The sequence below is a fragment of the Aphanomyces invadans genome, assembly GCF_000520115.1.
Source record: "Aphanomyces invadans strain NJM9701 unplaced genomic scaffold supercont1.12, whole genome shotgun sequence".
Classification (NCBI taxonomy): Eukaryota; Oomycota; class Saprolegniomycetes; order Saprolegniales; family Verrucalvaceae; genus Aphanomyces; species Aphanomyces invadans.
In genome coordinates, this window is record NW_008580157.1 from 1396157 (window position 1) to 1415324 (window position 19168).

A 19168-nucleotide genomic window follows, 5' to 3' on the forward strand; every position below is an offset into this window, starting at 1 on the left:
TGCGACCACACGACTTGCACCGACCTAGCGCTAACGCCGACGAGAATTCGAGCACACGAAGCGTCTCGATCGAATTTGTCAACGGCTGTCGGCCCAGTACACGTTTCCATTGCGAACGCATGTGCTATGAATTGGCAGGTACACGACAACGCCACATTGAACGGCCTTGGAGATCGTTGGATTAAGACAACTTCCACAGCTTCAATGCTTTGTCGCCACCCGACGTTGCAAACGCGGGAACGGATGGATGCCACTGGCCTTGCAAAATCATGTCGTCGTTTTCTTGGAACGTCCCGAGCACTGTCCATTTGTCGGTGACCACACACGTTGTGCCATCAAACGACCCGGTCAAGAGAAAGCTGTCGTTGGAGGAAGGGCCCTGCCATGCCACGACCCGGCACTCCTTGCCGTGGTGGCGCATCGTAGCCAGTGGGGAGGCAGCATGTCGCCGATCCCAAACCAAGCACGACCCGTCACTATGCCCCGACGCGATCCAGTCGGCTACATGGCAACCACCCCATCAATGCACACGGCGTGGATATCTGCGCTCGTGTGCTTTACCTTGGCGGGGATGGCACGTGACGGCTTGGACTGGCGATGTCCCCTGCAGAATGCTTTGACTCGCCTCGCTTCGAAGGTCCCACAACCGCACCGTGCGATCCTGGGACCCCGTGACACAAACGTCCCCTGCTCTCGCAAACTCGAACTACACGTCATCACGATTACGAATGTGAGATTGGATCGAGACGGGGTGGAGCACTCGACAGCCATTTCCGTACTGAAGTGAGCTCCCCGACGTGGCCATGCATCTGCATGATCGGTGCCGCTTGGACCGCGTGCGCATCCCAAATACGCACGAGCGCATCCCCTGACCCAACAGACCCGACGATGTGTCCTGGTGATGGTGGGAATGAGATATCGGTGTGATGCGGCCGCGGAGCGCACGCACCATTCTGTGGACAAAACTGCACGGCGCGAACTTTGCCTGGGTGGCCCGACAAGCCGACAGGTGCAGCGTCCAGCGCAAACGGCTTGGCGAGATGAATGGAGCCGTCGCTTGACCCTACTTGGAGATGAGTCCGTAGCTTGAAAGTCGTGCGCTGCACCCGACGCAACCACCACGTCCCGTGGATGCCACGCTAGGCAGTAGATCGGGCCGCTGTGGTGCTTGTAGTGCTCGCTGACGACCTAGTCGAAGATCATTGAAGGTGGCATGAAAAAGCAAGCTACATGGAGCTTCGACCGACGGGCAAAAGTTGCCGAGTTGCCAACGGAAGTCCGCTAGCTGCTTTGCCGATCGCATCGTGAATATTGAGCACGCGAAGCACACGGGCATTCGTTCCCATCGCAATGTACTTGCCGCTGTGGCTGATGGACATCGCGCGAATCGCCTGCACCATGCACTTGTAGTGCCAAGTATGTGGTTCGGAGTTTGGTGTGCATTACCTGGGACTCCCGCGACTCGGCAATGACAGTCGCTCTTAATATAGCAGCACGTTCCTCTTGTGCGAATGCCATGGTCGCGCCGACACGGAGTGGCTGGCGCGGCTGCGGTCGTGGTGGCCCTTGTGGTGGTGTCAGTTGGGCCTGGTCGGATTTTACCAATGACGACTCGCCCATCCACGCGTTTGGCCTCGATTCATGTCGGAAACTCAAACGCGAATTTTGGCTGGTCACCACAGCCTGCGTCAATAAAATCATAGCAGGAGACGCGCTTTCGACATCGCGAGGAGGTTTTGCGCATGGCTGGACTTGGAGCGGCCTTGACGGGACGGCGTCTATCTGGCTCCACGCCTCGGACAACCGAATCATGTCATTTCGTGAAGGGGCGGCGGGGCTCGACGGAGGCGCCCCCTGCCCGATCGCAATGGTCTCCCACTGAGAACTGGGGACATCCACTGGCGGCGCTTGCGCCCGCAAAGTTGTATTGAGATTGTCGTCGCCTCTGTTCGACCCAACCTCCACTTTATCGCCGTCAACGCTCTCTTCCGGCTCTTCGAGGCAGCAGCTCGACTCGGCTTGTTCATTTTTCAACATCGGCCGGCCCTCAGCTTGATTGTTCGGAGCGTTGTCGCTGGTTGCTGCCCTCTTGGTCGTATCCCACCTCGCTACAGGCATGCTCTCCACCGTTTGGCAAGCGATATGCGTTGCACTCGTGGGAATGGTTTGGGTCGATGACGACTCGTTCGCTGTGGCAATTGTCTGGGTGGGGGTGTGGCGAGTTGGAAGCATCGTCGTTTGGGTTTGGCTGTGTTGGCTGTCGACATGAAGACTAGCTTGGACAAACTGGTGGTGTACCGCAGGAGGAGTGTCCGTTTGAGTAGTTGCTATCGTGGAAACCAACGTCGTCTTGGTTTGGCTGGCTCGGTGGCATATGCTTGCAGGATCGGTTTGGCAGCTGAAGTCCTGGAGGACCGGAACGGGCTGCGACAGCACAGGCAGAGTCAAGTCATCGCTCACGGTCGTTGTGGGCCAAGGTGGCGTCTGCCGCGATGGAAGCGAGCTTCTTGGCATTGGAGTGACGTGACTGACTCGTCGTATGCCACGCCTGGATTCGCCGTCCAAGTACAATGATGCAGGTGTAAAGCGCCGATGCAGGCTAGACCAGCTCGAGTTGAAGCAGTCCCATGCTGGCATTTCGCCGTTCGTCGATTCCACCAGCGCAAGTGAAGTGTCGCTAGCTTCTGCGAATGGACGTCCAGTGGCGCTTATCTGAACAAGTACCGTCAGTCCCTTTGTTAGGCCAAATCGTGCCACAGCTACCTCTTGAAAGGCCATAGCTTGGCCGAGGAGGGTTTGCAAATGCAATGGCTGAATCGTCATGTACCGAAGGCCTTCTTTTGGGACATCACGAAGGAACGATACGAGCTCGCGAAAGCAGCCCCACCGTTCGTGGTGTATGTTCCACGAAGCTAATTCTGGACGCAATTGCCGCACATCCACGGCATGTATCAGCAGCTGGAGGTCCGCTGCATGTGGCGGCGAGATGATTTGTAGTCGCTTGAGCCACATGGATCGAATCTGTGGCTACCACATTCGCACAACAATGGTGAGCGTTCTTGGGCTTGTAAAGACAAACTCGCACGAGACTGAACACCACTTGGTTGGGCATGCACGTACTGAGTCGTCCGCAATGCACGACGCGTAGAACGCGTGCAGCAACAGCGCCGTCGCCATGGATGTATACACGCCGTTCTGCGCATGTCGAAGCGGTTCGAGAAGTTCAAGGACACCGTCATAGTCGCCGTGGAAAATACAACGTCGCAGTCGGGCGACCATTGCATTGGGACCACATAACCAGGACGTGTCGATTCTAGCTTCTTCTTGAATGACCAGAACGCTCTTGTGTAGTCCATGGTGCTGAAGGTAATCCTGCGGCAACCCGCCAAGTCAGAGTCACGGAATGCAGCAGCTCGTGGCGTCAACATCAAGCGGTACCAGTATCAAGACCAGAATGTCTTCATGTAAGACTTCCATGCACGTTGAAAAGCGTTGCCGCCACTGCGTGGCACAGGAACGAAACTGTGTTTAATGATGTAGCAGTTACGTGGCTGTTTCATTTCTTGCTGCTACATGCGGTTGTGGCTTTCGGCCATGTCCTGGCGCTTGTGGCGGCATCCTAACTTTAGTCCGCAATCACAAGCACTCGGCGCAGCCAGAGCAAGTCGCCAGGCCCATTGAAGCAGGATGCTCGACTGGATGTGCGCGTATCAAGCCGGTAACGGTGACGCCCTTTCTACGAAACCGCTCGTGTAACTCCTTGGGGCTGTTAAACTGGTGCACGATTGTAGAGTCGGCTCCTGGACACGGCCTTGGGATGCGCATATCTGGAAGGGAATCGGTTTCATTTGTGCAGTGGATGGTCGAAAAAGAGCGAGGTGTAGTTCATCGACCGGGCGTTCACCGACCGGGCACACCGAGCAGCACGCTGTCACTTCGCCCTTCGAACAATTTGCTAGTAGGGGACAATGCCTTGATTAATCGGATGCTGGCGATGTGCTGTGGATTTAAAGACATTTGTCCAGAGTGTTTTTAGAATCGTCCCTGAAGGCATGGCCAGCTTGAGCATTGCCGCCCTTGACGTCGGCGCATTTCGCCAAACTTCGCTGGAAACTTGAAGCATTTGTGTGGCAACTGGTGGCGTTGGCTTGCTGGATGCATCTTGTGCAGCATCGAAGCATGGACGGTCTTGTCCTTTGGATGTGATTCGTTTCAAGTGCCACCGAGCCACCGCCGCTACTATACAATGTGCCAGCCTGCCAAGTTTGTGCAAACTCGAGGACCTATCGAAACGTCGAACGGCATCGTGTGCGTTTGCCCGAATCAATAATTTTCCTTGACAGGACGCATGGATGGCATTATCCGATTTGGCGAGACGTGCTGGTGTCCTGCGTCCGTTGAGAAGGGAGAGACGCCTCATTTTCGACGCGACGCTCCCTCGGAGTCAAGCTAATGGACCCGTTTGCGTGCGTGCTGCTGCAAGTACATGTAGAAATCTAACGATACCATTTCAGAAGCCATGAACGTTGGCTCGGTAGATATCGGGTTCGTCATTACTTGGTGTGTTAACGACCATTTCCCCACAAACCGTAGCGACGCCAGTTCGACGCAATCCACTTCCAGCCCTGCCTTTCGGCCTCGGTCGAGACATCGATTTCGCCCCCAACACCGGTAAATACAAGTGCTGCAACTGCATTCGACAAAGCCATTCGATTCACGAAAGCGCGAACCGCTTGAAAGCTTAAAGAGTACCCCGACGGCGCTAGGATGATCTCGAGGTGGGACGTCGCCGCCTTGGGGCTTTGCTGATCCCTACTTGATAGCAGATGGACGCAAACGTCAAAGACCAGAAACAGATACACGACAAGGCATGGGGTCATGTCGGGGGGTTCAACTCAGTACCAACCGGCCTGTCAGGCTCCCCCTGCTCTCCTGGCTGGAGCGTTGGATTCGCCGCTCTAGTGGCTTCTGTCTCTCATGGTCAACAGCCTCAAGTCCATCACATTCACTGTGCGTGATGGCGAAAAAGCGGAAACCAGCTACATCTGTCCGTGCATACGATAGATTCAAATCTACAGCACTTGAATGTTTTGACGGGGAGTTGTGGCCGTCGAGTCCTGCGACGCCATGACAGGTACAACGACCGGTTGCTGCGAAGCAACCGCTCGCCTTTTCAATTGTCGAGCGTACAGGGCGAAGATGATGATCCCGACCAGAATGAAACCAGTCACCGTGGAGAGCACGATCACAGGAAGAGGGAGGTATCCACCATCATCCAGCGTCGCGGCCGACGACTTGGGCTTCGCGCGCAAATGTGTTGTGTTGGTTGCATTCGACACATCGTCACTGCTTCGTGGCTGCACCGTGGTTTCTGGGGACGTCGTGGTGACGGGGTTGTTTGCGGAAGCAGTGGTTGTGGGGGCGAGAGAGCCGTCGGTATCGGGGTCCTGGTCGCCGCTTCTTTGGGTGCACTTTGCACCGCTCCATCCCGCTTCGCACGCGCACGTAAAATTGGAAGGACCCACGGACCGGCAGCTTCCCCTTCCATTGCATGTTTGCCCTTTAAATACACACGCAGACGAACAGAGATCGTTGTCACGGCTGGAAGTTGACGACGTGAGTGCAGCGTCGCATTTGGCGATGGAGAGGCACTTGAATATCCCCACAGACTCATTAAAAGCTTTGCATCGACCAAATGTGCACTCTGAAGGGTGCTGCTCAACCCACGTGCACACTAGCAACCCTTCTTCGACGAAACCAGGGCAGTTGCCGGGCAAGTTGCCACCGCATGCTTGGTCGGGAACGCACGTCTGTATACTCTCGGTTGCGTCACCCGCAACGCAGGAGCTTCCCACGGGGCAGTCGGCTGCATTCAAACATGGTAGACCGATCGGTCGCAGCGCATGTGCGGTTGGGATGTACGCGGCGGCCACGAGCAGAAGCCACCGATGCATCATGAATTGGTCTGTTGCGCACGACCGAGGAACGCCAGCGGCCTGGCGACAGTCGTATCCGGTCCGGATATGTTGCACCGCATGGAGAGTTTTAAATAGGGTATTCCTCAAGATCGTCCAACGAGTGGAATTTTTTCTCACGAGTGGCCAAAATAAACGTTCATGAGGTATTTTTATTCCAAATCGTCCATCGCGGCATGATTGGCTAAAAATCAAATGAGCCGGAGGACGCGGCATCCCTGGCATGGTGGAACAGGTGTACATCGAAAGTTCGTTAGGTCATACCGCTCGGTGGCTGCTGCGCTCGGTGTGGCGTCGTGGATGGCGGATGCGGTCGGTGATTGCAGGGGGTCGCTGAAATTCTGGAAGGAGACGACTAAAACCCACCTGGGACTGGCTTCCAACGTTTTAAAGCTCGTTAGACTTTTAGCCAATCATGTCGTGATGGGCGATTTGGAATAAAAATAGTACTAGTAGTACCTCATGATCGTTCAACTCGGACGATCGTGAGAAATATTTCTCTACTCGTTGGACGATCTGGAGAAATACGATTTTAACCATGTCTACAGTATCAGGAAAACCATTCAGGAATAAGTTTGATGTGTACGTATATGCCTGCAAAATATCCGTAACAAAACTTAATGCTACTAGTATATTTTGTATGTGCTTAATGCTACTAGTATATTTTGTATGTGCATCATATTATGGGAATTTTTGCACAATCTATACAACCAAGAAGGAATGCCTCGACATCGTGTCGAGTCGACCTGGCGCGAGCTCCACAGTTCGAAAGGGCCGCTCTGGCGAGTGCCAGCCACGACTGGATGCTACTGACGTCGAAGCTGTTTGTTGGACTTGCCCACGAGCCGCTGGTTAGGATGGACAAGCTCCACAGCCGACGTTCTTGGCAGTGTTCCAACCTCATCGACATGTTGTAGCCGTCGATAGCCGAAGAAGACTGCGTCCACAGTGTTCCATTTCCATGGCTCCATCAATCTTATGGCATACTCACGAGCGACATGCGGAGCTAGACCTCCTGTTTCGTTGGTTCAAGCATCCCTCGCGTCCACAATGCCTTGGCTGTCCCAGCTGTCCTCACACATGCATACCAGCATCCGCAACCACACCCTGCCGCTCTCTTCATGATGACTCCAATGGCAACTTTAGTCCTCTAGCGAGCTGCTCTCTCGCTGATCTGGATGGCTACAAGTCGCCGAGCACGGACGACCTTCCCCGACTCGACATGAAACTCTCGTGGAGTCATCCACTAGATGTGGAATACATGCATAATACATTAAGCGGGGAGGTGCGCGACGAAGCGACGTAAGGTCTTCTTAATTAGAGCACTTGAATCGCCGATTTTGGGGTGGTCACCCGCTCGCCTTCGTTTTCGTCATCGCGGTTGATCAGAGCCCGCAGTTCGGCTGCTTCACGCTCGCGTTTCTTCTTGGCGACAATCAAATACGCGACCACGGCTATTGCGGCAACAGCAACGATGATCACGATAACCGCGATGATCGTGGACCAGTTCGTTTTCGAGTCCTGGTCAGGCGATGGACCTTTGCTTTGGCCCGACGTGGCCGAAGGTGTTACAGGCGTCAATGGGGCTTTCGTGGTCGCGTCCGACGATTCGCACTGCGCACCAACATAGCCTGTGTCGCATTGGCATTTGCCATCCGTGCATGTCCCATGGGCTCCGCAGCTCCCAACGCCAGCTTGGCAACTTCCATCGACAACTACTTCACAGTGCACGCCAGTCCATCCAGAGTTGCATTCACACGAGTACGTCGCTCCGTCCGTGGTCTGGCAACTCCCCCGACCGTTGCACGTGAGTCCATTCGATGCCTTGCATCCACTGCTGCAAGAAGTGGAACCAGAGCCTCCGATCGCATCGCATCGATCGACAGACATACACTTGTAGATCCCGGGAATCCCTCCGAAAGCAGTGCATGAGTCGACGGAGCCACTGCACGAAGACGCGTTGACAGGACTCCACGCGCACACGAGTTGGCCAGAGCTGATGAGGCCGGGGCAATTGCCAGGGAAGTTTCCGCCGCAAACAGGGTCTTGTACGCACGACTGGACAGCTTCCAGTGCGCTGCCCGCGACGCAGGATGTGCCAGATGGGCAGTCCAGCGTGGAGTTGCAGCTGTCGCCCAACGAAGTTCTACCATCGACAGAGGCAACTTGAAATGCCTTTGCCGACGAGGAGAGGATCACGCGTTGTGACAGCGGCGAGCTGAAGTCATATGCATACGCAGTCGCGACGACGTAAGCTGCCGCCGCGGCGATCGAGAATCCGTGCATGGTGTGGCTGACTGGGGGGTAGTTTCGAAATAGAACGAGGTGATATATCTTGGAGCCAGCTATCTTGTCCTATTCTGCACGCGAAAGAAAATATTCAATAGATTATTAATACACAAATCTGAAAAATCCGCATATCACGTAAATTGATAGATTGCACGATTTCATCAAAGTCCAACAAGAATGAATTCCCATACTTTTCAAGGCTGCCACAACCACGCGCGCAGTAGTTCACACGATGCACGGGATGAGTAAGCCACGCCGAGGTGGCAGGCGGATGAGCCCCCTTCGATTGGTTTCTTTGTTCAAGAAGGGTATTCACGCAAGAAAACACTGTCAGTTCGCCATGAATCATGCTGCGTTCACAATGCATGAAAAGGCACTGCAATGATGTCAAGTACTTGTAGCAACGACAACCCCTTGAATGTCCCTTTGTCACGATGCATTGGTGGACGTTGTGATGGGTGTGATGTTGTGATGGGGCGGATGGACTCCATCAAGCGCCCCGATATATTCAAGCAGCCAGCTAGCGCGCGAGGAAGGGCGCCAGCCACCCAACGAAAGCACTAGCTTCCATCCACAAGCTCTCTTGGACTCCTTTGGCAACACGATGCATTCATGGATGGGAGCTTTTCGGCCATGATCCATTCGGACAAGATCGCCCAACGGTCTCGCGGCGAAATCCAGCCATTTTATTGGTCCATGTCGTTGCGCTTACCCAATCAAATTCGTATATTACGGCCTGTGAAACGTTACCGTCAACCGGACACTATACAAACTTCAAGATAAACGCACGTTTACGCCAAGCTGAGTGTCCTCATCGCCTCAAGACAATAGAGCCAACGGCGTGGCCATTCGCCCAATTTCGCTCCGTGCCCCATGCCCTCCGTGCTCTACTCGATCTTCAGCAGCACCGGGCGCGCGTTCTACCCAGAGCCGACCAAGCCCGTGCTCCAAGCTACCGACAGCGTCGTTGTCGAAATCCGCGCCGCCTCCTTGAACCCTGTTGGTACGTCGTGTCGCTGCCTACCATTGCGTCGGGAATTCGAATGATGGAGATGTAGATTACAAGCTGCCAAAGTGGTTCCTCCACGGCCGCGGTGTCGGCCTTGACTTTGCCGGTGTTGTGACTCAAGTCAGCCCCGACGTGAAAGACTTCACTGTCGGCGATCGTGTGGTTGGCAACACGACTGGCGCGCTGGCTGACCACACGGTCGTGAAACCCAACTTGATTGCAAAGCTGCCTGACGAATTGACCTTCCACGAAGGCGCGGCATTGCCCATTGCATATTTGACGGGATACCAAGGTCTAGTTCGACATGGTTTTGAGGCCGGAGCCAAAATTCTCGTGATCGGTGCCAGTGGCGGCTGCGGCACAGCGGCGATTCAACTGGCAAAAGCGCTCGGCGCCAGTGAAATCGTTGGTGTGTGCTCGAAAAAGAATGAAGACTTTGTCAAGTCGGTCGGTGCCAACCGCATCATCGACTACAACACGCAGACGATCGAGGACGGCCACGCCGGGCATTTTGATTTCGTCTACGATGCTGCCACCGGCAGCGGCGCCGGCGAGGACTACCTCGACAAGGCCAAAGCCGTTCTGAAAGACCCCTCCAAGCATCACGTGACTCTGAACGGACCACCGACGCTGTGGATTCGTCGATTTTCAGGGTTTCCTCGAAAGGATGTGTCGCTCATCTTGACTGAGCAAAACGGCGCCGACCTGGCCAAAGTCGTGAGCCTGCTGGTCAAGACCAACCAGCGCCCTATCATCGACTCAGTCTTTCCGTTCACTGCCCAAGGCATTGTGGACGCGTTTGAAAAACTGCAGTCGCGGCGCGCCAAGGGAAAAATCGTGATCGATATCACCAACACCACCACCGATGGCGCCGAGCAATGAGCGATGTGGCTTGCCGACTTTTCGCTCCATTGGTTAAATATTCAATCTTTTCGTGCCACCCATAGATGCATCATACGTCCAAGCTGAACCTGTTGTGCGAGCAAAGCATTTTAGTGCAGGCATCTCGATCGCGCTAGCGCGATGGAGTTGTGCACATTTTCCGCCTGCCATTGCAGTGCCTGCCCCAAAGTTGCCTGCCGTGGGGGATATCATTGCGTCAGTGAAGTGGAACAAGGTGCAAGTCGCACTCATGCTTTGCATGAACTTGAGCGAACAGCGCGAGGATGTAGTGGCCGCGCATGACCGCTCTGCACTTTAACCATGGCATGATATAACACGAATTGGTCTTGGAGTCCAAGTTGTCTGCCGTGAACAAGACGTGCCGTCGCGTGGCGGGAGCGCAGAGCACTAGGGATATTAATGCCCAACAAACTACTTACACCACAGCTCATTGAACCAACCCGACCAACTCGGCATCACCCCACACCTTTGGCACAAACGACTGCCCACATTGTTGAATCTGTTGCAACGAAGACGAACCACCTAAAGTGCTACGACCGCTTTCGGCGGGACACGACGATGTCCTTCGGTCGAAGAGTTCATGAACACCGCATGAAGTGACGTCCTGGGGGCTGCAAGGCGGTTCAAAATGGGGGCCGTCTGGCAGGGAAGTGTGATGGGTCAACGCGGTGTGCCACGGTGATGCCGATCAAAGAAATTCAAATCGGCAGACACTGGGGAGCTCTCCAGCCGATCGCTTGTGCACGCATCCCGGCCGCCTTCTTGAATGCGCTCAGCCCTCTTTGCATCTCATACCTAAGTCACACTTGTTGTGATGCGACCACCTCCACCGCCAAAAACGTATTTTTAGCGCTCTGAGTAACATTGGCATTTCAAGTAACAACGCGGGCGCGATATCGCTTGCGGGATCAAACAAAGCGGTACCTCTTGACGTGCTTGGGTTCCAAGCACCCGTCAGCAGCATGCCCGACGGCCCTGTTCGCTGCCACCGCCACAAAGGTTTGAGTTGAAGCTTCGACAGGATGTCTTACCAAGTCTTGTGGCGCATGTAGTGACGCGTTCTGCTGCTCTCGGCGTCCAGATTCACGTGCGAATTGATGGCAGCTCGCCAGAGAAGTTGCGCCGTGAGGGCAAAAAGGCCAAGAAGTCGACGACGAAAAATCGAACGACAGCGCGCCTCGACGTACGTGTGCTTTCGTTCAATGCAGAAACGGGGACACATTGTGCCGCCACAGAATTTTGCCGCAGCCTTTGCAGCCAAATCGATGGAGGAGCGCATTCGAGCTCACAAGAAGAGCATGCTCCTTGCGTTCGACTCGATTGAAAAGGTCCACAAACAACAAACCTGGCGACCACATCCTCACACGGTATTTGTCTCGTAGCACCGACCGAAATCCATTCAGCCCATCTGTCGCAGCGTTCCCAAGACATTGCAATTCACTTCGTTCGACCCAGGTCGGCCTCCTCGCTATCGCCTCCCCGCCACTTGACAGCATGACATGAGGCAGATCCCCCGGCAATCCCCGCTTTCGTCTTGGAGGATTTCGTGGTGAGCTGAATCGGAGAAAACCTTCACTTGAACGATGCAATCGAGTAGAAATATATGGAGGTGGAGCAAGCGGCAGGTCGCGATATTCCGCCGCCGTTGCGCCGCACGTACGAGCCACCACCGTCGTTCCCAAAACGACATGTCAAGTTGAAGCGATTAAATCGACCTCACTCCGCGACCCTCGCTCGAGATACTGCCCGAGCATCGTCGCGACTGCGCCAAGAAGTCCACGAAGCTCGTGCAACGGACTCGTTCTCGCCGCCGAAACCAAGGAGGCCCCAAACGGCCAAGGTCGGGTTGAGGTAGGAGTCGTGGCATGCCGTGCTCACACATTGGCGGCGTCCACAGGAACGGCCACCAACTCACCAAGGTCAAGTCGAATTCGAGGTCGAGCGGGTGCTGCAGTCGTACCAGGCCAAGTTTCAACCACACATTTTGTGTCGCCTCGACAAGACGTGGACAAGGCCATGTGCCAGGCCAACGCCTCTCCACCGCACATTCGGTTCGTCGCTTGGACGATTGATGCTCTTGGGAACTTGACCGATCGTCTAGCCGACGCCGACGACGATGGGCTGCCCGAATTCAGCTTGGATTTTCATGGCGTCGATCTCGATGGCGGTGGCATTCCAGGGTTCAACATCGACGCGGTGCCGACTCTGTCCTTGCCGGCATTCCGCCCGCACATTCTACTGACGGTGGATCTATCCTTTGCCAATTTGACGGATGCAGGGTGCTTTCCGATTGCCACGTAAGCGGCGATGGCAGAGGGGATTGACGTCACGTGTGTCATCGAGCGCGTTTGTAGCCAACTCATCCAAGAGCCCACCATCACTGCGCTAAACATCAGCGGGAATCCTGTTACGTTGCTTGGAGGTGGGCCATCTATACGCGCCATTTCGACGGACGACTCTGGAAAGGTTGTGAGTAGTCGAAACTTTGCTCGAAGCTGTCAAGTGCCGCGCGCTGTTTCAAGCCATCGACGCACACTTGCCGCCCGTTCGCGCATTGTACATGCACGACATGGCTAACGTCGACGTCATGTTTGTGGCCAAGCTAGTCGAGCTGGCGGATCTCTCGTTGGCCTTGACTCGAGACACGGCCGTCGTCGCAGTAGCCCGGGAACATCTCGTCCTCGAGTTGGAGTCAGCCGCGGACGATAGATTCACGTTACCTTCCGAGTCCGCCACGGAGAACGCCGCCGTAGCTATCCATTCTGCAAAAGAGCCTCACCACGATGGAAGGATTAGACTTCCATCAGCAGGCACAAACGACAGAGGTGCTGCCGACGGCGCCCTGTCGACTTGCCCATCGTCGGACCAGCCCCAAGACACAAACATGCAACCCACCGTCAAAAACGCAGCCACCGCCCACTCGAAACCAGCTCAGCAGGCAAAGCACCGCGAGAGGGTTCGTAGAGTCACCCGCCGCGCTGTAGAAGGAACGACAGCTCCGCCGTCCGGCAAGACAAGTGCGGGACATGCCTCGACAGCATCCAGAAGTCGCAGCGCTACCGGTGGACAGAGCGTTCGTCGACTTGAAGGTGCCACAACAACGGCACTGCCACAAGTGGAAGGGAGAACCATGAAGACGAAGAGGATTGTCAACACTGCCGTGGCGGCACCTGCGACCTCTCCAAACGTAGAGGAGCTGGCTACGGCTCAAGGTGCGTCGATCGAATCACCCGTTGGAGAGGGCGCTGTTGTGGCTGGCTTGGCAAGCGCACAGAATCAACGGAATGAGTGCCCCCGCAACGTTGCAAAGCATGATTCAGGCCTCGGCCACCTCACCAAAATTGCCACGGCCGTGGCCGACGACGTCTTGGCAGCCATCATGCGTCATTTTATTGCGCCCACATTCTTGCGCCCACCGACAGCACGACGCGAGTCCGAAGCGGCCACCTTTTCACACACCGTCCACTCGCTTTACAGTCGACAATCCAACGCAACAAGTGCATCCGTTATGACGGATTGCAGCCTTACCCACTGGCACGTTGTCCAAGTAGCCGAGCAGCTCGTTGCTGACACGGTGGACGCCGCTGTCCGTGCTGCTAGCATGAAGAAGACTCGTAGCAAGGTCCACGTGTGTGCCACACTGGCGCAAGCTATTGCATCTGCCGTGATCAACCAAGGATGCACGAGGTTGGTGAGCACGGGAAGGCAGGGGGGCAAGTAGACTTCGAATGCCCAACCAACGCAATAAACTTGTCCAGCTGTGTGTTCACTGGTCTGTGTGACGTCAAAGGTGTTTGTGAGAAGGGACTATTCCGTCCAAGCAGAGAACTTGTGCTTGCCGCCGTCATAGCGATGAACCCTGAACGGCGGACTCCCCGACGAGAATTCGCGATCGATCTCGACTTCCCTGCGTCATGGGTTGGGCCAACACGGCTTCAAAGGTAAACATGGTCGTATTCATGTGATTTCCACCGCCCTCTGCGTACTAGATGCCGCCCCCCATCACGTGGAGCGATATGCCGTCGCCGCCTGGACCGCTGGGGACGCAAACTGAGGGTGTAGTGCAAACGCACACGCCTTGTTCACACACACCGCCGACGCCACCGGCATCAAGCACGCGCCAGCCATCCATTGCGTGCACGCGGCGTCGCTGGTGCATGAAACAGGCGCCTCGTTTTCCCAGTCACACCATCGATTCGCGGCTGTTTCGACGTTGACGACTTGGACGTTGGCAATCTGGGTCGAGCACGAAGTAAACCGTGGCTCGCCCGCCCACGCATTCGGCACATACGCGTGAAACGTTAATGGCGTCGCGTCGGGGCTTGACGGCAGCGACCGCAGCTTTCGAATGAGCTGGCCGTCACGGTATACATTTGCACGCCCTTCGATTCGATTCCACTGCAAGACAAACGTGTGGACGCGGTTGTCCGTGATGGCGCTTCCATGGGAAAAGTGCAAAATTGGCGACGTGCGGGCTTGCTCGAGTGCAGCGCGCCACAGGTCTGCAAATGGAAGCGTCGATGGCGCCGCCACGGCCGATTGAATGCCAAGGATGTCGAGCGCCCAAACTTCTGTCGCCACGCCGAACGCCGAGCACGACTTGAGCTGGAAGGTTGCGACTACGTTGAAGTGCGCCGGTTAGATGGAGACGGCAGCCAAGGCTGTCCGCACCGCCTGCGTTCCATGCGTCGACGGTGGAGATCGCGGCGCCGACTCGCCGCGCCGCGCACGTGACCGTCCCGATCGGACATGGAAACGAGCGGACACCAGGCAATGCCCACCCATTCAGGGGCGTTGTGGGCAATCTGGCAGTGACTAGAATCATGCTATGGTGACAAGTTCGTTGAAGAGTTACGCACCAGAGCCATCCGACTGCACCCTCACGCCAACGGGAGCCGTTCCAGGATATCGATCGCCATTCACGATGAGCGCCAGTGTCGACGCCCCGCTGAAATCGGCCGAGTTGGCCAGGCACTGCACGTTGTCGCTGTGGACGCCACCGTTAATGTTGTCGCCGCCATACTGGGTCGTGTGCTTTGTCCATTTCGTGATGTTACATGCAGCAAAATCGTCGCGGAAGAGGAGCACGTGGCTGCAGGGTTGGTCGGGCAACGATGACGGGAAAGTCAGCGCGCCCGCACAGCACATGTCTACGGCAACCGTTGTCACAAGGGAGTCGCTGGCTTTCAATCCGTCGACACACGTAAGAGCCTTCACGACCACCGTTGTCGCAGCCATCGTCGCCGGCGACAGCTCGAGCGGAGCGGTGTACGTTGGCCAGGCGTCCGAGCACGTCAGCGCATCCGACGCAGACGTGGCGTACTTGACAATTCCACCGCTCGTTCCTGGCGTGAGTGTAGCCACAATGGTCCGCATGGCAGTCGTGCTGCATCGAGTGGCTAGAGTCGGCCTGGCACAACTCGCGTCGACAGGGCCATACACGACGGGAGCACTGTCGTTGCAATAGGTTGAACCACAGCACGCGACCCCGACAACTCGTTCATGTGGCCGCAACGTAACGAACGCTGTTCCGACCGAGGCAGGGGCGGCATCTCCTACCACGGAGTTAGGACATGAAGGAAAACTCATGCAGCATGTACGGCAAGAGGGGGGCGTGGTGTCTGTGTCAGTCGGGAGCAAAAGTCGTGCCAGGACTGTCGAATCTGCCGCGTCATCGGCGGTGATGGAAACGTTGAATTGAGCAGTGGTTGTGATCGGGACAGCATCGACGAGAGCAATGGTCGGTGCCTTGGGCTGCACGACAAACGGAGGGAGCATCACAATCTCACTGCCCACAACGCCAGGTCCACACGCGAGCGCCCTCAACACACCATTGCTGCCGATCGTCATCGTCGCCGTAGAGCCTGCTACGTTCAAGAACGATCCGAACGTACAACTGGGGGCTTCGTCGCCCGTTCCAAACGTAAACCAGAGCTGCATGTTGGCCCGTGGCATGGTCACCGTGACGACGTACGATTGACTTCCCGACGAATGTACTTGAAAGGTTGGCGGAAGGCTTTGGATGGACAGACGCGGCGACCGATAGCCGTAGCTTTGGCCGCCTCGCCAACACGCCACAGCGTGGATGAATCCTGTCGTGCGCAGCGACACGGTTGCGTTCGACGGTCCTGCCGCGAATGCAGTGTCATTGCACACGGGAAATGGATGCGTGCCGTCGCCGACAAATGCCAATACGATCCCTCTCGTGGCCGTAGTCACCACTTGAACGGTCAGGGAATCGCGGCCAAATGTTGGAGAAGCTGCCGCCAATTTCGGTTGCTGGATACGAGCAGTCAACAGGACGTTGTCGATGGCCCACTGGTCAAAGAGGTTGCGATATTGCCATTGGTACCGAGTTCCTACAACGAAAAGTAAAGTGCCAGGGTTTCCATGGCTGGTAAGCGCCAGTCAACAATGGCACGTGCCTTGAATGGACCCGACGCGGGTGCTCGTGTGGGTGTGCTGGATCCACCGAAAGGAGCTCGTGACGCTGCCAGCCGCGGTCGCCCCGGACATGGACACCGACGACGGCGATGTTAGCGGCAGCGACGTCGTTTGCATCGTTGAGGTTGGCGTCGGGGGCAGTGCCAGCACCACGAGGGGCTGCCACGTCGTTGCGTTGTCGATACTCATTTCGACGGCAACTTCGGCGCCAGCCTGGACAAGCTCGCACGACAACGTGTTGTTTCCCCACGCGTCGTACGTGGGATTGGCGCGATGGCCGTAGATGTATGCGAACGAGAGCTGCGCGTCGATGCCTTTCAAATCAAAGGGAGTCGTCGCCGCCGCGCGCTTGCCGAGGTGTGTAAAGTACAACGCGTTGCCTATGGTTCCACTCTGGCACACGTCAGCATGACGATTCCATGCATTACGCAGGTTGTGCTGCACTCGACTGGAAACTGTACCTTGCCACATGCATCGCTGGCAAAGCCGTGGTCCACTTGTTGCCAGAACGACGTCGTAGCGTTTGGAATTGCTCCGAATGGCAACGTGTCAAACGTATCCGACGCCAGAGTTGTCCCGGTCCACGCAGGCTCGTGCACCGCGTACGCCACGGGCGGGGGCACGACAGTGATTTGCGAGGCATACAGCGTTTCGTTGGTCGAGGTGGACACGTATTGAATCGTGTACTCGCCGGTGGCGGTGCCGCCGCCCTGGATGGCCAGCGACAGCGTTTGCGCCCCTCCCACCAATGTCGACGGCGAAAACATAAACCAATGGTTCGCATCCACGTTGGCCACCACCGATATCGTCGCGGACGTCGGCAGCGACACCACGAGCGACGACAGTGTCTCGCCCTGTACGAGCACTGGCGGTAGCACTGGAAACGTCCCGACACTCGTCGACGTTTGCAAAGCACTGCTCGTCAACCGGTACGTTTTGGCAACTGCTTGCCGCCCCCCGAACCCTGCACGTGAGTTCGTGTCAGCGGGCAACTCATGCGTATGCGCCGCTTAGAGCCTAGCGCTATGTACCTGCGACGAGTGCAGCGAAGGACACGAGCCGATGCAGCATGGCAGCAGACTGGGCAACTCGTCCAGAGTCGTTGCACACTGGTGCGTGGTGAAACCGTGGCTAGCAGTTACGAGCATCGTTTCACAGCCCGATAGAAAGGGTGACTCAATCTGTCGGGCACCTACCTCGCACAGATCATGCGCGATACATGTCTCGAGTTCATTGCAAACGCAATTCAGGGTGCATGGCGCAAATCTCGCCGCCGCCACCACGTCGTTGTACCGTCCCCAACGGCGCGGGCCGTCCGTTTCTGGGCAACCACTCTCCAACGTGGTTGAGCGCTTGTCGACGGACGCTCCGCGAAAGGAGCACCCAAGAGTGCCGCAACTCAATCTCGACAGCGGGATCGGTTTTTCACATGCTTGCATGAACACGGTGCGACAACAGGACGAATCGTCTGCGTTGCAAGAGTAGACTTATCGTAGTTCGGAACGCCCATTGCCAGGGCCCCACTTCGATCGTTTGCTGAGCGATACAACACTGCCGCGGCTCGCCTGGGGGGGTGGGCGTCCAGCCGAATATTCGACTGTGGGGGGTACCGCCAGACACCCCCCCTGTGGCTCGATGGACTGCATCCAAGCCACGCACCTCCAAAGCGTTATTTTAGCATTATGGACAATTACTTCCAGTAAGCACTCTACCCTTTGGCATTCAGCACATCAACGATCACCTTACCCTTGGTTCGACGGGTCTTGAGCTGCTTGAAGCCTGCGTGGATGCCAGCGGGGGTAAAGGGCGACACCATAACGATGACGGGGCGATGCCCTGAATGCTCCAGGAGGCTCACAACTTTAGCCAGATCCTCGCCCTTGCGTCTTGTCATCTGCGGGGAAATGTGCTTGGGGTGGTAAACACAAAGTCAAAGTGCCCTTTGTCCACGATCGATTGCACGTCGTAATCGATGGTGCGGTCGAGGGATCGAACCAGGTGTTCGTGGAGCACACCACTACTGGCCCCCCGGTGCTTTCGCCATTTGAATCGCAGCCGTGCCGCAACCCGCCGCTTGCCCCAATCACGAGCACCTTGAACCCAGCTTCAAAACCCGTGATTGACCAAGCCCTGATGCACCGACTGATACGCCACCGACACGACGCGGCGCTTTTCTCACATGAAAACGAAGACGGAAGCCAGTTGAGTCGCTCGGCATGGTCTGCGAACGCCCCCGTCGTATTGCCGCACACACGGTCCCCGACAGCAAACGACGTCTCGTCTGGGCTCACGGCGGTCACAACTCCAGCAACGCCTTGGCCATGTCGGAAAGATCGCGGGAATGTTGGAATCGACAAAACCAACGTCGTCGTACCGTTGAAGACACGAGCACCAAACGGGATTCAACGATGGCGCGTGCACTTGAAAAATGTATCGACAACGTTCCTTCATGGTCATTGTTTCTTTCACACACAACGAGACTGGAGACGTCGATGAGTGTCGCATGTTGTGGCGACGTCGTCGCTTTCTGCGCAGAATATGGCGGTCC

At 56.3% G+C, this 19168-nt stretch overlaps 7 protein-coding genes across 8 annotated transcripts; 3 read left to right on the forward strand and 4 right to left on the reverse strand.

Annotated features, from left to right (window-relative positions):
• Positions 1-181: 181 nt before the first annotated feature.
• On the reverse strand, positions 182-3177 carry H310_06973 (hypothetical protein; the record flags this gene model as incomplete). Its single annotated transcript, XM_008872235.1, has 9 exons — positions 182-501; positions 562-706; positions 780-895; positions 950-1066; positions 1107-1188; positions 1248-1391; positions 1447-2712; positions 2764-3027; positions 3121-3177. 9 exons carry the CDS (start codon positions 3175-3177, stop codon positions 182-184), a joined length of 2511 nt encoding a protein of 836 aa, XP_008870457.1.
• Positions 3178-5072: 1895 nt separating this feature from the next.
• H310_06974 (hypothetical protein) lies at positions 5073-5553 on the reverse strand (the record flags this gene model as incomplete). The annotated part of the gene is made up of 2 exons (XM_008872236.1): positions 5073-5447; positions 5500-5553. The coding sequence occupies 2 exons, from the start codon at positions 5551-5553 to the stop codon at positions 5073-5075; spliced, it is 429 nt and encodes a 142-aa protein (XP_008870458.1).
• A 1137-nt stretch (positions 5554-6690) lies between these two features.
• Positions 6691-7281, forward strand: H310_06975 (hypothetical protein; the record flags this gene model as incomplete). The annotated part of the gene is made up of 2 exons (XM_008872237.1): positions 6691-6826; positions 6893-7281. The coding sequence occupies exon 2, from the start codon at positions 6937-6939 to the stop codon at positions 7279-7281; it is 345 nt and encodes a 114-aa protein (XP_008870459.1). The 5' UTR covers positions 6691-6826; positions 6893-6936.
• An 11-nt stretch (positions 7282-7292) lies between these two features.
• On the reverse strand, positions 7293-8261 carry H310_06976 (hypothetical protein; the record flags this gene model as incomplete). Its single annotated transcript, XM_008872238.1, has 2 exons — positions 7293-7606; positions 7868-8261. 2 exons carry the CDS (start codon positions 8259-8261, stop codon positions 7293-7295), a joined length of 708 nt encoding a protein of 235 aa, XP_008870460.1.
• Positions 8262-9078: 817 nt separating this feature from the next.
• Positions 9079-10513, forward strand: H310_06977 (hypothetical protein). Its single transcript, XM_008872239.1, has 2 exons — positions 9079-9267; positions 9323-10513. The coding sequence occupies exons 1-2, from the start codon at positions 9138-9140 to the stop codon at positions 10153-10155; spliced, it is 963 nt and encodes a 320-aa protein (XP_008870461.1). The 5' UTR covers positions 9079-9137; the 3' UTR covers positions 10156-10513.
• A 505-nt stretch (positions 10514-11018) lies between these two features.
• Positions 11019-13945, forward strand: H310_06978. 2 transcript variants are annotated; one of them, XM_008872241.1, is made up of 11 exons: positions 11043-11175; positions 11229-11359; positions 11412-11504; positions 11559-11631; positions 11685-11725; positions 11774-12016; positions 12074-12227; positions 12278-12473; positions 12531-12598; positions 12654-13114; positions 13161-13945. In XM_008872241.1, exons 1-11 carry the CDS (start codon positions 11139-11141, stop codon positions 13308-13310), a joined length of 1647 nt encoding a protein of 548 aa, XP_008870463.1. In that variant the 5' UTR covers positions 11043-11138; the 3' UTR covers positions 13311-13945. The 2 variants fall into 2 exon arrangements, with proteins under 2 accessions (XP_008870462.1, XP_008870463.1); XM_008872240.1 differs by having other exon boundaries at positions 11019-11175; positions 12654-13945.
• Positions 13946-14120: 175 nt separating this feature from the next.
• H310_06979 (hypothetical protein) lies at positions 14121-17722 on the reverse strand. The gene is made up of 7 exons (XM_008872242.1): positions 17652-17722; positions 17082-17584; positions 16602-17013; positions 15777-16535; positions 15036-15731; positions 14848-14991; positions 14121-14795 (listed from the first exon to the last, which is right to left on the reverse strand). The coding sequence occupies exons 1-7, from the start codon at positions 17689-17691 to the stop codon at positions 14179-14181; spliced, it is 3171 nt and encodes a 1056-aa protein (XP_008870464.1). The 5' UTR covers positions 17692-17722; the 3' UTR covers positions 14121-14178.
• Positions 17723-19168: the final 1446 nt, after the last annotated feature.

What these genes read in the sequence shown, in the direction of transcription:
- H310_06977 (XM_008872239.1), top strand. Translation starts at nt 9,138, where the DNA reads ATGCCCTCCGTGCTCTACTCGATCTTCAGCAGCACCGGGCGCGCGTTC. An exon ending in CGCCTCCTTGAACCCTGTTG is followed by an intron (nt 9,268 to 9,322) that starts GTACGTCGTGTC and finishes ATGGAGATGTAG; the next exon opens with ATTACAAGCTGCCAAAGTGG.
- H310_06978 (XM_008872240.1), top strand. Translation starts at nt 11,139, where the DNA reads ATGCCCGACGGCCCTGTTCGCTGCCACCGCCACAAAG. An exon ending in ATTCACTTCGTTCGACCCAG is followed by an intron (nt 11,632 to 11,684) that starts GTCGGCCTCCTC and finishes GACATGAGGCAG; the next exon opens with ATCCCCCGGCAATCCCCGCT. An exon ending in TCCTGTTACGTTGCTTGGAG is followed by an intron (nt 12,599 to 12,653) that starts GTGGGCCATCTA and finishes GGTTGTGAGTAG; the next exon opens with TCGAAACTTTGCTCGAAGCT.
- H310_06979 (XM_008872242.1), bottom strand. Translation starts at nt 17,691, where the DNA reads ATGCTGCATCGGCTCGTGTCCTTCGCTGCACTCGTCGCAG. An exon ending in CCAGCGATGCATGTGGCAAG is followed by an intron (nt 17,014 to 17,081) that starts GTACAGTTTCCA and finishes GACGTGTGCCAG; the next exon opens with AGTGGAACCATAGGCAACGC. An exon ending in CACCACGCCCCCCTCTTGCC is followed by an intron (nt 15,732 to 15,776) that starts GTACATGCTGCA and finishes ACTCCGTGGTAG; the next exon opens with GAGATGCCGCCCCTGCCTCG.